The 13,599-nt window shown below is 39.3% G+C and overlaps 1 protein-coding gene across 1 annotated transcript in view; it reads right to left on the bottom strand.

The window, feature by feature from the left end:
* Window positions 1-3,983: 3,983 nt before the first annotated feature.
* Window positions 3,984-13,599, bottom strand: part of LOC143892307 (guanosine nucleotide diphosphate dissociation inhibitor 1) — a 21,896-nt gene continuing 12,280 nt past the window's right edge. Inside the window, exons 6-13 of the mRNA XM_077396827.1 lie at window positions 9,360-9,471; window positions 6,173-6,253; window positions 6,025-6,087; window positions 5,763-5,864; window positions 5,015-5,139; window positions 4,668-4,878; window positions 4,511-4,585; window positions 3,984-4,185 (exon numbers count right to left, since the gene is read on the bottom strand). Of these exons, the coding sequence (XP_077252942.1) occupies window positions 4,135-4,185; window positions 4,511-4,585; window positions 4,668-4,878; window positions 5,015-5,139; window positions 5,763-5,864; window positions 6,025-6,087; window positions 6,173-6,253; window positions 9,360-9,471 (820 nt within the window). The 3' untranslated portion in view covers window positions 3,984-4,134. The remainder of the gene's footprint in view (window positions 4,186-4,510; window positions 4,586-4,667; window positions 4,879-5,014; window positions 5,140-5,762; window positions 5,865-6,024; window positions 6,088-6,172; window positions 6,254-9,359; window positions 9,472-13,599) is intronic.

The following is a 13,599-nucleotide window of genomic DNA, read 5'->3' as shown; positions in this document are numbered from 1 at the left end:
CCACAGGACCTGATTTGCAAAAGATGGTTAAAGTACATGACCTGATTTGCAAACCAGACCGACTCTCTTTGCAATAATGTCATTGTTGGAGACTCTTTTTGCAAAAACCCCTTCTTATTTTTAATTAGCTTCCGAGAGCTCTTTCAGAACAGTAATAACTAATAACCTTTAGACAGCTGTTTAAATAAAAAGACAAGATGATTTCTTGCAACTGTTGAAACATGGTAGTGCAAATATCAAGAGGGAAAAATATTTATCACTTAAATTTGAAAAGTTGCTGAAATTACCATTTAAATTTGCGTTTTAAAATATTTACGGCAGAGTTTTGTGGTAAATATTCATTTTGTCACTATGGAAATTTTGTTTTCCTTTTGTTCTTCCTCGACTCCTGGTGTGTATGTTTAGAATTGTTGTGTGCAGCATCGGGTTTTCGGTATCATCCCGAAAGGAAATTTTAGTTTTGGGTTTCCCTTTTTTATGTTCTTGTTCTTTTTCTCCTTCATTCTCCTTGTTTAAGATCTGTTACCTTGCCATTTTTTTTTCTTTCTTTCTTCTTTCTGTTCTTCTTAAGAATATTTTCTGAAGCATAGTAATTGAAGTATTCACAAAGAGAAATGTTCGGATACACGGACTTTAGAATCTCGAATTTCCTCATAATTGTAGATGGAGACTCGAGAAGAAGGAGACCACGTCATTTTCTGATTTCTCGCCCTTCTTTCCATCAGCAAGAGAGTAGGAGATCATCCCATGTTTCCAAGGTTTAGAAATCTCAGGATTGGGGAGCGATTTCTAAAACTTGGATTTCTTATTTAGAATCCATGATTCTAAAGAGAAGCGAAACAGACGGTCTCCTTCTCTTGTCTCCCATCCGGGATTTTGAGGAAATCCAATATTCTAAAACCCACATATCCAAACGGCTACTAAGGGAAGAGGAAGAAAAAAATAACCAAAAAAAATACCTAGAAGCATAAATTAGTTTTTTTAATCCACTCAAGACCTCTTTTTTTCTTTTTTAAATTTTCACCCTATACTATTATTTCTTGTTCTTCTTCTTCGTGTTCATCATGTAGCAGGTAGAGGGGAGAGAAACAAAAGAAGACAATAGTTTAGGTTTTGATTTTTATAACAAAATTACAAAATTTACACTTGTAGGTTAATATGCTAAAAGTTTGAGGAATGATACATGTCAGGGCGGCCTTGGATAAAGAGCCAGAAAAGGGGCCGTGATTGGATCCACATCATTGAGTGCAACCAAATTTACTTTCTCAACCGATTTTAAAAGGTTATTTAAAATGACGTTGGTCCAATCTATAGTCCTCTTCCGGCTCTTTATGCAAGGGCGCCCTTGCATCTTTCATTCCTCTAGAAGTTTTTTAAACACACAAAACTAAGGGAATTGCTAGCGTCCATCACAAAAGGCTTTTCGCGGCTGGTCTGTTGCACGTCAGACAAGCCACCTTGCAGCTGGTCTCCATTCACGAGGTGGCTGGTCTGACGTGCCACAAACCAGCCGCGAAAAGACTTTTGCAATGGACCCAAGCAAATCCCCAAAACTAAATAGGCTCTAAATGTGAAGTAGTTTTAAGTAGGATTAAATATTTTATTTTAAAAAATAAGTAGGTTTTAGTGATTTTCTCTCTCCTTTATGGCATTTGAAAATCAACTACCATGTCATAATAAGGTAGTTTGTATCGGATTACCATATTTTGATTATGGCAATACTCACTTTCCATAGTGTTTTTAGGGCTTTACCAGATTTTAAAGATCTCCACAGCCCTAGGCGACCCAAGTGATTCTCTTTCACATCTTCTTCTCCTCGAAATATTTGAATTTATTAAAGCTCTGAAAAACCACAACAGAAAGATGCACACTTGTTTTTTTTTTTTTTTGAAAGATGACAAATTTTATTGGTAACTATGGAAAATACATTGGGGACCAGAGGTGCCAACTTGCAATACATAGAATCAATTAAGGATGGCCAGGAGCATACTCCTACACCAGATGAAAGCAACGAAGAAAATCTACTAATTCATCCACTTCAGTGACTTTCCCCCGACCAGGCACTACCTGCCTGCCGGATAACTATTTTATCTTCCTACTATCTAGAATCATAGACTTGACTACTCCCCCAAACTCCAAAACACTATCCCGAGGCCCCCAAGGTCGAATCCAACAAAAAGTGTCATATTTGGGGCCTCTCATGCAAGACTTTCCTCCAAACAGATTTGTCATCATCATATAGATAATCATTTAGTTTGGTGATCAAGGTAACCCAACAAAATCGGAGGAGACTTGAACATTCCACGCTGAGTCAAGAACTCTAGCAGATATACAACCCAAGAGAACGGGATTGGGACTTCCTGAGGGTCGCTGATTGCCAAAGCTTCCTCCACTATTTGACAACCCACCGTCTGAAAAGTGAAATAGCTTTTGTCTCCATAGAGAACAAGATCCGGTCCTCAAATTCCTGGTGAAGTCCCAGAATGAGATAGAGAGGGAGAGCTGCCATCTTGGGGAAGCTGGTCTTCCCGGATCCTCAAGGGAGGCAATTCTTACTTTGTTAAGGATCCAGCCTTAAAACTTAGATGGAGAGAGCCTTTTAATAGCAAAACCAAGGGTTGTAGAGCCATGAACCTTTCCTTCCTAGAAAGGAGTGCTATGATTCTAACAATACGCCTTCCTAGCTATCTATGAAGATACAAAAAACAAGCCATCCGGCTATTTTAATTGTCACGGTCTTTTCCTTCCCCGGGAACCTTAGCTATAAGTCTAGTTATAGATGGGGCCAGAACTAGGAGGCCTGGATGCTAAGAGTCTGATCAATCTGCTAAGTTTCTTTTTTGCCCCCGGTTTGGAACCCAAGATGGTGCTTATCTTATTCATAATGAAATGATTTTGGGACCTTATACCCCTGACTGGGAAGGTCAAATCTTTGTAAACGCCGCCATGGGCACGATTGACAACGCTCTTCCTAGCATATGAGGCCTGCTTCCGTCTGGTGTAAGGGGTAGGTTTCTTGGGGCTTACCAACAATCCCAAAAAGTCTTCCTTTTTTAGCACAGGCATCAAACTTTGTTCTGGAATAGCCAACGGCTCCTTAGGCCTCCCATCAAGGAATTTTGAATTTGAATTTGAAATCCCAAAAGGGCCCAACGGATCACCTGACAATGGTTTTGAGGACGCCGTTAGCCGGTCCGCCGCTAAGGGTGAACCGGAATCCTGAATGGGAGATTCAGAGGATTCCTTTGAGTTCAACCCCAATGGGATAGAACTGATCAAGGATTTTCAATCTTATACCAGAATAAGGGAAGAGCCATCGAGGGGCTATAATCTTAGCTGAAACGAAGCTCATACAATTCTGATGGTTACCCTCCATCTTGGTTTCTACAACCTTGCCAAAGAGCCCTCCTAAAGCCTCCACCATAGAGACAGCTCGGGCGTGCAAAGGGATGCCATAAAAACAAACCCAAAGCGCCTCCTCTCCTTGAATAAAATCTTTTTTTCCAAGGCGAGAGAGTGTAGGTGGTTTTCCAAGGCCACAGATCCCTTAGCAACTAGAGTTTGGAAGAAGCATAGCATAACCCTGGTGCCAGAGGAAGCAAAGCAAGATATGTGATGCCAAATGCTTCCTTTTCTTTGATTGCATTCATACTAATCTTCTCTACGCATTTTCATCATAGGAAGTGATCAGAAGAGGTGGTGCCAATTTTAAAAATTAAAATGTGTTAAGGTCGTCGTATAGGTGTGGGGCTTGGCTTGCCTATATATGGGACTAGGTGGGACCCAGCCTGATGTGAGATAGGTGTAAAGGGCATAACCTATCACATTCCAGCCTTTCACGTTCCATCTTTAAGCCTTTGGCATATTGGTTAGGTACCTAAAGCATACTATCTAGTTGAAAATGGCATATGAGACGAGTTTCATAAAGACCTGAGTTGAAAATATGAAGTATACTATCTAGTAGTTTATTCAACAGAGAAGAAAAGAAAAAGAAAAACTCCATAAAGCATATAAGTCTGAAATTATCAATGCAAAGACTCACCCCAATCCAGTGTGGCACCATTTCATCCACATAACCAACTTATCAGATAATAAATAAGCAAAGTTCAAATGTCATCATCTCCATATAACATCTCATTCTTCAGCAGCACTGGCAGCGCTTAGATCCACACTAAGGTCAACCACCTGCGCATTAACAATCTCATCAGCACTCCATAAACCCAACAAGACGTGATTAGGGGTACAACTCCGGTCGATTTTTGGAATTCGGGTTGAACTTTTACCATAAAATTGGGTCGGTTTTGGGTTGATTCAAATTCATTTTTTAGCAAAAGCTCAACCCGATCCAACCCAAGTTGCACACCTATGTATGATAAAAGGCAACCAAAGTTACAATTTTTTATTTTTATTATTTATTTATTTATTTATTTTTGTGAAGAAGAAGAAGAACCAAAGTTTCGAATTTTATTCCCCAAAGTTGGTTAAATTGGCCTGACTAGCCTTGCAATACCTTTCCAGTGATCATTGTATACATGTTAAGCACATCCGTGACAGTTGACTCGAAGTGTGTAGTGGCATCATAACTCTGTAAATTGCCAATATTTTGTCATTAGATATCATCTTGATGTATACTGTAGAGGCAAAAAATGGGAAAAGGGGGTACTAACCATTGATATAAAGCAATTATCCAGAGATGGTTCGTTGACAGGTTCATATCTGTCGTAAATATCAAAAAATATCTCATCAACTGGTCCCAACAGATCGATTCCCGGCTTTAACTCTGTCTCGGGATGATTGGTTTCAGCTTCCGTAGAGACAAACGCGATGAATTTGCCTTTTGGAGCAACGTTATGTGAATATGAACAACAGAAAAGATACCTGCTCAACAACAGCAGCACAAGCATTCATCAACAGTATCCTCAACTCTCAAATTTTCATGGGTGTCAATATCACTAGTGCAGTAGACTTTGGTTCAAACAATTTAATCCTTAACAGAGAATTTATGAAAACTCACATGTCTGACTTGCGTCCTAGTTGTTTCTGCGGCAGAATAACCTGCACTGAGTGAGAATCACTGGTATTTGGAATAGGATGGCTCATGATACAAATCGCCCTTGCAACTCTGCCGACCTTTCTAACCTGTTCCAAACATTGAAAGCCTACAATCAAGGATTGATTTTAACTCTTCAGTACTTTTATTTACATAATTAAAGCTTGAGTCAAGCTCTACGTCGATATACATGAAAACTAGTTGACTGGCTTAAAAGTTGGCCAACGAGGCCCGAGTATTGAGACCAATGCTAGAAATCTCACAAAATCAGGACTTATTCAGTGGCTGGCCAAGTCGAACTTGGAAATTGATCAAGCTCCAAGTCAAATCCAATATTTTGAACATTGATTTAAACGACAAAATCTTAGAATCCTCTTATTCCAAAATATCTCAGTTTCCAGGATATGTGTAGTTGGAAACTACGTGACAAATATCGTTCTGAGGAATTTCTCGGCAAGGGGAAATCGCAGGATAGATTTTTTTTTTTTATTCGGGTTTACATCGGGAAAAAACCGATAAAAAAAATTTATATAATTTAAGAAAAAATGCAATATTATCGCAGCAAATGATTAAAATGAAAATATCGCTATATTTTAAAAATCTCGGAATTATTTCGAGATTTTCTCATTTTATCAAAATGTCTCGATAAAATCACTATATTTTGAAAATAGTGGAGATATTTATGTCATAGGTAGGAAATGAAAACCATTACCTTGTTTTGCAAGTAGGAAGGATCACAGACAACCTTCTTGCATCTAGCAGTTTCTCCTTCCGATGTCACACCACAAGCTTTTCCTTCTTCATCGAATTCTACCTGACATTTGAGCATAACCTCCCTAATGAAAAATTGAAAATTGATAGGTTGCAAAACATTGTAGATAATTTACATGAGTTTCTTAAATTGCAACCCTCCCAGATGAATCAGAGAAAACAATACAAGAACACCCTGAGCACTAAAAAAAAAAAATTATTACCTTGCACTCAGGTTTATTCAACATGTATGTACCACCATAAACAGCACTGAGCCGTGCAAATGCCTGAAAATTTTCTCAATAAATGAATCCAAGTGATGAGCATTTACATATTTCAGACTTTAGAATTGAAGAAAAAAATAAAACAGACCTGTGGGAGCTCTCCTAAGCCATATAATGGATAAATGTACGGTGATCCACCTTGAAAGCGTGCAACAGACTCTGAATAAAGCTACAAGAAGGAAATAAAGGCCAACAAAATCAGCGATAGAAATCATTTCAAGATCTTGACAATAGCATATCAATACTAAACATCTATCCCTCTAGCTGCTTCAAAAGGAATGATAATCTCAAGAACAACCACCACTTAGCCTATTCAGCTATTTGGAAAATGCTTCATTAAATGTCATGTGTGTGCCATGAGGAGCCTGCCAAGGTTCATATTAGATACTGATCAAAGTGACAGATATCGTTCTGGGGAATTTCTCGAGAAAGTTTCAAATTTTGAATTTTGTTGGGCAACATTGAAATGTTCGAGCAAAAAATAATATATAATAAAAAGAGAGAAGCAAATGAATCACACAGAAATATATATATATATATATATATATATATATATATATATATATAGAGAGAGAGAGAGAGAGAGAGAGAGAGAACGGTTCCTACACATATGTGTAGAGAGTTCTCTACACACTAGAGGAAACTGTTGGTGCGCTTAAGCTCACCAAGCTTATGGTGCGCTTAAGCGCCCAATCAAATGGGTCCCACATTTTCTGTGGTGATCCAAACCATTCATTTGCAAGGTCCTATCGTAGATAGGGGTGTACCAAAAATCAGCTCCATAGGATCATCCTAACCCCTCCATTTGTGGAGGACAAAACTGGGCAGATTTGTGGATGGGTTAGGCTGATTCTCCAAAAATGGATGGGTTAGGATGATTCTATGGAGCTGATTTTTGGTACACCCCCCATCTATGTAAGGGCCTTTCAAATGAATGGTTTGGATCATCCTAACAAAGTGGGCTCACATGTGATTGGGCGCTTAAGCGCACCAAAAGCTTGGTGAGCTTAAGCGCACCAATAGTTTTCTCATATATATATATATATATATATATATATATGAGAAAAGTGTTCCTGAGCAGCTGCTTCAAAAACTCATGTGGCCCCACATTTTTGGGGTGATCCAAAGCATTCATTTGGAAGGCCCTTCCATGGATAGGGTGTGTACCAAAAATGAGCCCTTTAGGATCATCCTAACCCTGCCATTTGTGGAGGGAAAAAATGGTCAGAAACAGTGTCTATCCATTTTCTCCTCCACCTTTGATTGGGTTAGGATGATCCTATAGGGCTGATTTTTGGTACACACCCTATCCATAGAAGGGCCTTTCAAATGAATGCTTTGGATCACCCCAAAAATGTGGGGCCACATGAGTTTTTGAAGCAGCTGCTCAGATAAGCTATCTGAGCAGCTGTAAATGAGAAAAGTGTTCCTGCGCAGCTCCTCAGATAGCTTATCTGAGCAGCTGCTTCAAAAACTCATGTGGCCCCACATTTTTGGGGTGATCCAAAGCATTCATTTGGAAGGCCCTTCCATGGATAGAGTGTGTACCAAAAATGAGCCCTTTAGGATCATCCTAACCTGCCATTTGTGGAGGGAAAAAATGGTCAGAAACAGTGTATGTCCATTTTCCCCTCCACCTTTGATTGGGTTAGGATGATCCTATAGGGCTGATTTTTGGTACACACCCTATACATAGAAGGACCTTTCAAATGAATGCTTTGGATCACCCCAAAAATGTGGGGCCACATGAGTTTTTGAAGCAGCTGCTCAAATAAGCTATCTGAATAGTTGTATATGAGAAAAGTGTTCCTGCGCAGCTCCTCAGATAGCTTATCTGAGCAGCTGCTTCAAAAACTCATGTGGCCCCACATTTTTGGGGTGATCCAAAGCATTTATTTGGAAGGCCCTTCCATGGATAGGGCGTGTACCAAAAATGAGCCCTTTAGGATCATCTTAAACCTGCCATTTGTGAAGGGAAAAAATGGTCAGAAACAGTGTCTGTCCATTTTCCCCTCCACCTTTGATTGGGTTAGGATGATCCTATAGGGATGATTTTTGGTACACACCCTATCCATAGAAGGGCCTTTCAAATGAATGCTCTGGATCACCCCAAAAATATGGGGCCACATGAGTTTTTGAAGCAGCTGCTCAGATAAGCTATCTGAGCAGCTGTATATGAGAAAAGTGTTCCTGCGCAGCTGCTCAAATAGCTTATCTGAGCAGCTGCTTCAAAAACTCATGTGGCCCCACATTTTTGGGGTGATCCAAAGCATTCATTTGGAAGGCCCTTCCATGGATAGAGTGTGTACCAAAAATGAGCCCTTTAGGATCATCCTAACCTGCCATTTGTGGAGGGAAAAAATGGTCAGAAACAGTGTCTATCCATTTTCCCCTCCACCTTTGATTGGGTTAGGATGATCCTATAGGGCTGATTTTTGGTACACACCCTATCCATGGAAGGGCCTTCCAAATGAATGCTTTGGATCCCCCAAAAAATGTGGGGCCACATGTGTTTGTGAGCTATAGCTTAGATAAGCTTATCTAAGCTATAGCTATAGCTTAGGAACACTCTCCTCTCTCTCTCTCTCTCTCTCTCTCTCTCTCTCTCTATATATATATATATATATATATATATATATATATATATATATATATATATATAAACAAGTCAACTAGCAGCATGACCCCAGCAATTTGATTTTACTATTCCAGAAATATAAAAATAAAATTAATAAAAAGGGGAAAGCATTGGATATTAAAAAGAAATGTAGGGTTATCCCCATATTAATTACATAAATATTTATTTCAATTTTGAGTAGCATAACATGTACAATTACAAAAGGAAAGGAACAAAAGTAACTCAAATCCGAACACGACAAAAATGGAAGTTTAATTGCCCTCTTCTATAAACCCAAACAGCATATGTAAGTTGGTTTAAAAATGCAAGGAATGGGCAATATATGTTTGGCCTAGTATCAAAATTAACTGAATCGATGATATTTTGGTGCACCCTTTGAGTCCCTAGCGTTTTACTATTTGGAATGGAAAATAATTGAGTCGACTCAGCCCGTCATTGAAATCTAATACTCGATCAGAATGTGTACGGTATAAAATACAGAGAACTAGGTTGAGAGAAAAAGCAAAAAATAAAACAAAGGAACAAAATATAGCATCTTTGTATGAGCAGAAAAAAAAAGGAATTCAAGATCCGAAGGCTAGATGTAAAAGACAGCCTCGGCTCGCGCACAGAACTCCCAAAATGAATGGTCTCCTACCTTCATTCTTTTCACGGTATCCAGTGCAGGTTCATTTAGATAACGATCATCTCTATGAAGTGCCAATGCATGGCCGATGAAGTCCACTGTGTTGTCATCAAGACCATACTTTCTGGTAAGAAAAAGACAGATCATAAGCCAAATGAAATTAGGTGACTGATACATGAGAACTTTATATTTGATGCAAACACTTGAAAAGAGGAACAACATTTTTGTGAGGAAAGATTTGTATATGACTCATGAACAGAAATTTTTGAAGCATTACAACTATTCAACAGTGGGCTTATTAGGCCAATATGTAAGGAAACAAATCTTCTCTTGGTAGTTTATACAACAAAGCAAAGTATATTCTATAATTTCCGAACAAAATCCTTTTAAAGTTTGCATGTCAAATGTCACGCTAAAATATAAAAACAATATTTATCAGCAGTAAACAACAGTATACTTGGCAAACAGTAGTCTGTATTAGGGGTGTGCATTAATAGGTTTAAACCAAAATAACCGACCGAATCGAATTCGATCGGTTATTTCGGTCGGCTAAAACGTATATCGGTTTGGTTTCAGTTTCCTAACTTATCAAATTTCGGTTAACGGTTTCGGTTTCCATCGAAATTTTTTTCTGTTAACCGAATAACCGAACGACGGGTGAAAACCCTTAAATTTTGAAAGGGAAATGATACATCCATTTTATTCACTCCTTTTTTTACTTGTGAGGGTGTAAAATAAACGAAAGGGGTGTCCCGAGTAATAAAAAGGAGGTGAATAAATTAAAACCTAAAAGCTAAAACTTACGGTTTTTTTCTTTTCTGTTCACTTTATCTCACAAAAAAGAGAGCTTGGGTTTTCTTCTCTCGTCTCTGCCGTCTCTCTCTCTCGCGTCTCTCCCATTTCTCTCTCTCGCCTCCGCGGCTTCGCCTCCTAACTCCGGCCACCTCTTCTCTCCAGTCTTTTTTTTATTTTTAGCTCTAAGCCCTTCTCCACCAGATCCATCATCCCTAACTTCATCTCTACCCATATTCTCCATGGATTTTCACCACCACCATCTTTTCCTTTGATTTCCCTCATCAGCCACCTCAATCACCCTCAACCTCCATATCTGACCACCCCTACGCCCATTTTCACCACCATTGCAGATCCATCTCCCTGAAATTTGTTAGATCACTCACAACTCCCTTCCCAAATCTGTCAGATCTCCTAAGAAAAGTGGGTTTTGATTTTGAAGAGCATTTCACACGCTTGCTTGTTCTCCGATTGCAGAAAAAAGGTATGATTTCAGATTTCTTTTCTTTTTCAATTCTTTTGATTCCTTTCCCACAGATAAATATTGATTTCAAGTGGGGTTTTTTTTTTAAATCTTCTTTCTGGTTTGGGTGACCGCTGAAAGTTCTTGTATTGTTTATCAATTAATTCTCCACAAAGAAAAGGAATTTCTTTTTCAGATTTCAAATGGGTTAATGAGGAATTTATTTTTCTTCGATTTCTGTTTAATGAAATTGGAAAAAGGTCTCATCTTGATGGACTTTTTTTCTGATAGGTAGCAGGACTCTTGATGGATTCTTATCAAACTTACTAATAAATTTGTCCAAAATAGGGCTCTTTTATAGAACACATACTTTTCATTATTCGGCTCTAACCGAACAACCAAAATTATATTTCGGTTTCGGTTCGGTTCGGTTAGCAAATAATTCGGTTCGGTTTCGGTTAGCAAATTTAGGTAACCAAAAAAAATTCGGTTCGGTTAATTTTCGTAAATTCAGTTCGGTTAAAACGGATTGAACAGCCCTAGTCTGTATACCAGCTATTTTGGGTCCTGGGTTGGGGTCATATCCACAGCTTAAGTACTGAACTTTTAGTTCTTTTATTAACATGGTTTACTTTCTACCAATAAGAAAAAAGATACCAGACTGTAACTTAGTAATTGGTTTGCTAGAAGCAACAGACAAAAACTGCTTAGAGAATGCTGAAAAAGAATTATATGTAGTTCAACTAACAGCCCCCACTACAATATAGCACAGATTGGCCTGGAATTTCCAAATAAAAACAGTCATGATGTTGCACAGGGAACTGCCCCCAGCCCCCCATGGGTGCCAACAAGGACGGTAGGAAAAGAACATTGATGGTATTTTATTTTATTTTTGTTGAATGATAACATTGATGGTATTATTAAATAACGAAGAAATGTTTTCAGGATAGCCACCATCCTTGTTAAAAAGGATGCATGACAATGCGTGCTGATTGGGTTCGTTGATATGAGTCCAGTTCACTGTTCCGAGTCTAATGTGATTGTATGATGCTAAGTTGCTAACCCCTTGGTCAGACTTTGATTTAAGAAAAGGGGAACTTTAAGGTTTATTCCAAACTAACTTGACCATCAAACTTTTGAGGTCTTGATGAAGTAGATGGTCTATCTGCCCAGCATGGGACCAAGGCCCATTGTACGACTTGGTGGCAGCCCACTAAAGCAACAGCCCCTTCATCAATGATGGAAAGGACTGCCCCATAAGATAGAAACAACAGTTGTCATTGTGGCACGTACGCGCGCGCGCACGCACCCACACACACATATATACCATGCACTCCCTTGTCTGACATTGGGGGCGATGAAATGGAGTGGTTTTCACCAAAATGTTCCACCAGTGCTCGGATAAAGCAAATGCACTTCCTTAAATTTTCTCCACTACCAGATTGCAATGCACTCTATCACAGTTGGCCACCCCTTCTGCAAAGGTCGTCATCAATCTGGACCACACTGGCAATCACTCCTCCATTATCTATTCACGCCATTGTAGCTAGAATAAAGTCAATCCATGCCCCACTGAGGGTAAGTACCTTTGCTTGGGTGGCGCTTCTTGGCCGGATCCAAACTGTGGACTTCTTTCGCAAACACAAGATGTGGATTGTTGATCATTGCTCTTTGTGTATCGAGGCTGGTGAGTCTATTAACCATATCTTCATTCATCGCAAAACGGCGGGTGCGATTTGGAGTAATCTTCTTTGAAGATTTGGTATTGTATGGGTCTTCCCTGAGAAACTTGAGGACCTCTTCCAAAGTTGGTCTCTGGTTCCATGGAGAAAGAAAGGAATTAAATTGTGGTTTATGGCTCTCTTAGCTACGCTATGGGTTATATGGAAAGAAAGGAATACTGGAGTATTTGATTGGATTGTTAAAAGCCATTACTTCCTTTACATCAATGTAGTGGCTTTAACTATATCTTGGGTAAAAACCCTTCCCTCTTTCAGATTTATCTCATCATATGACCTATGGCATGGTTGGAAGGAAATTTGCTATAGTGAAGTAAGAAGACAAGAAGCAATGACGAAATGGAAGCCCCCACCAGAGGGCTTCCTTAAGCTCGGCTTTGACGGTTCTAGCCTTGGAAACCCTGGTCCATATGGGATCGAAGGGGTATTGTGTAATGAGAACGGTGAGGTTGTGTGGGCCTTTGTGGGGCCAATTGGTGTGGGGAATGCATCGGTGGCGGAAGTCCGGGTGGTTCATCAGGGATTGATTTTGTTGGGCCAGGAGACGCTCGGGAATCTAGTGATGGAAGGGGACTCCCACAATGTCATTCAATGGTTGATGGGAACTTCTTCCCATCCCTGGAGGTTTGATCGTTATTTGGACGAAATCAAGTACCGTATTGGAGATGTCGCTGTGGTTTTACGACATGTTCGCAGATCAGCTAACGATATTGCTGACTAGCTTGCTAGAGAAGGAATTTCTAAGGATGCTCTTGCCCTTTTCGACAATCTTCCCCCCATGATTCTCTATTGTTTGTCTAGTCTTCTTTTATATTCTATGATGTGCCTTTCTTTCTCTTCCCCTTGTAATTGAGCATCTTGGTCGTGCTTTATTAATATATCAACTCAACTCAACAAAGTCTTTGTCCCAAACTAGTTGGGGTCGGCTAAATGAATCCTTTAGAAAAATGTCATGAAGAATGTGAAAGGAATCTATCCATCTCTAATCCTGGCTCTTGCTTTATTAATATATCAAAAGAAAAAGAAAAAGCATACACCTATCATCCTTGATAATATTTCAATTCTAGAAGCAAGATTTGAAGGGATATCTAATGAAGCCAATCATGTAAAAGCATTCGCTCTTAGAGGAGGAACTGACTCCGAGAATAACAATAGCATTGGCCAACTCGGGCCCATTTCGTCACAAACTAAAAATCTGATGTCTTTCTTTGATCAAGCATGCAAGCCTTCTAACCTACAATCCAAGACAACAACTATG

This window comes from Tasmannia lanceolata, unplaced genomic scaffold (assembly GCF_043159265.1).
Source record: "Tasmannia lanceolata isolate RefF3 unplaced genomic scaffold, GAP_Taslan_0.1 ptg000015l, whole genome shotgun sequence".
NCBI lineage: Eukaryota > Viridiplantae > Streptophyta > Magnoliopsida > Canellales > Winteraceae > Tasmannia > Tasmannia lanceolata.
This window is presented reverse-complemented; position numbering and strand designations above follow the sequence as displayed.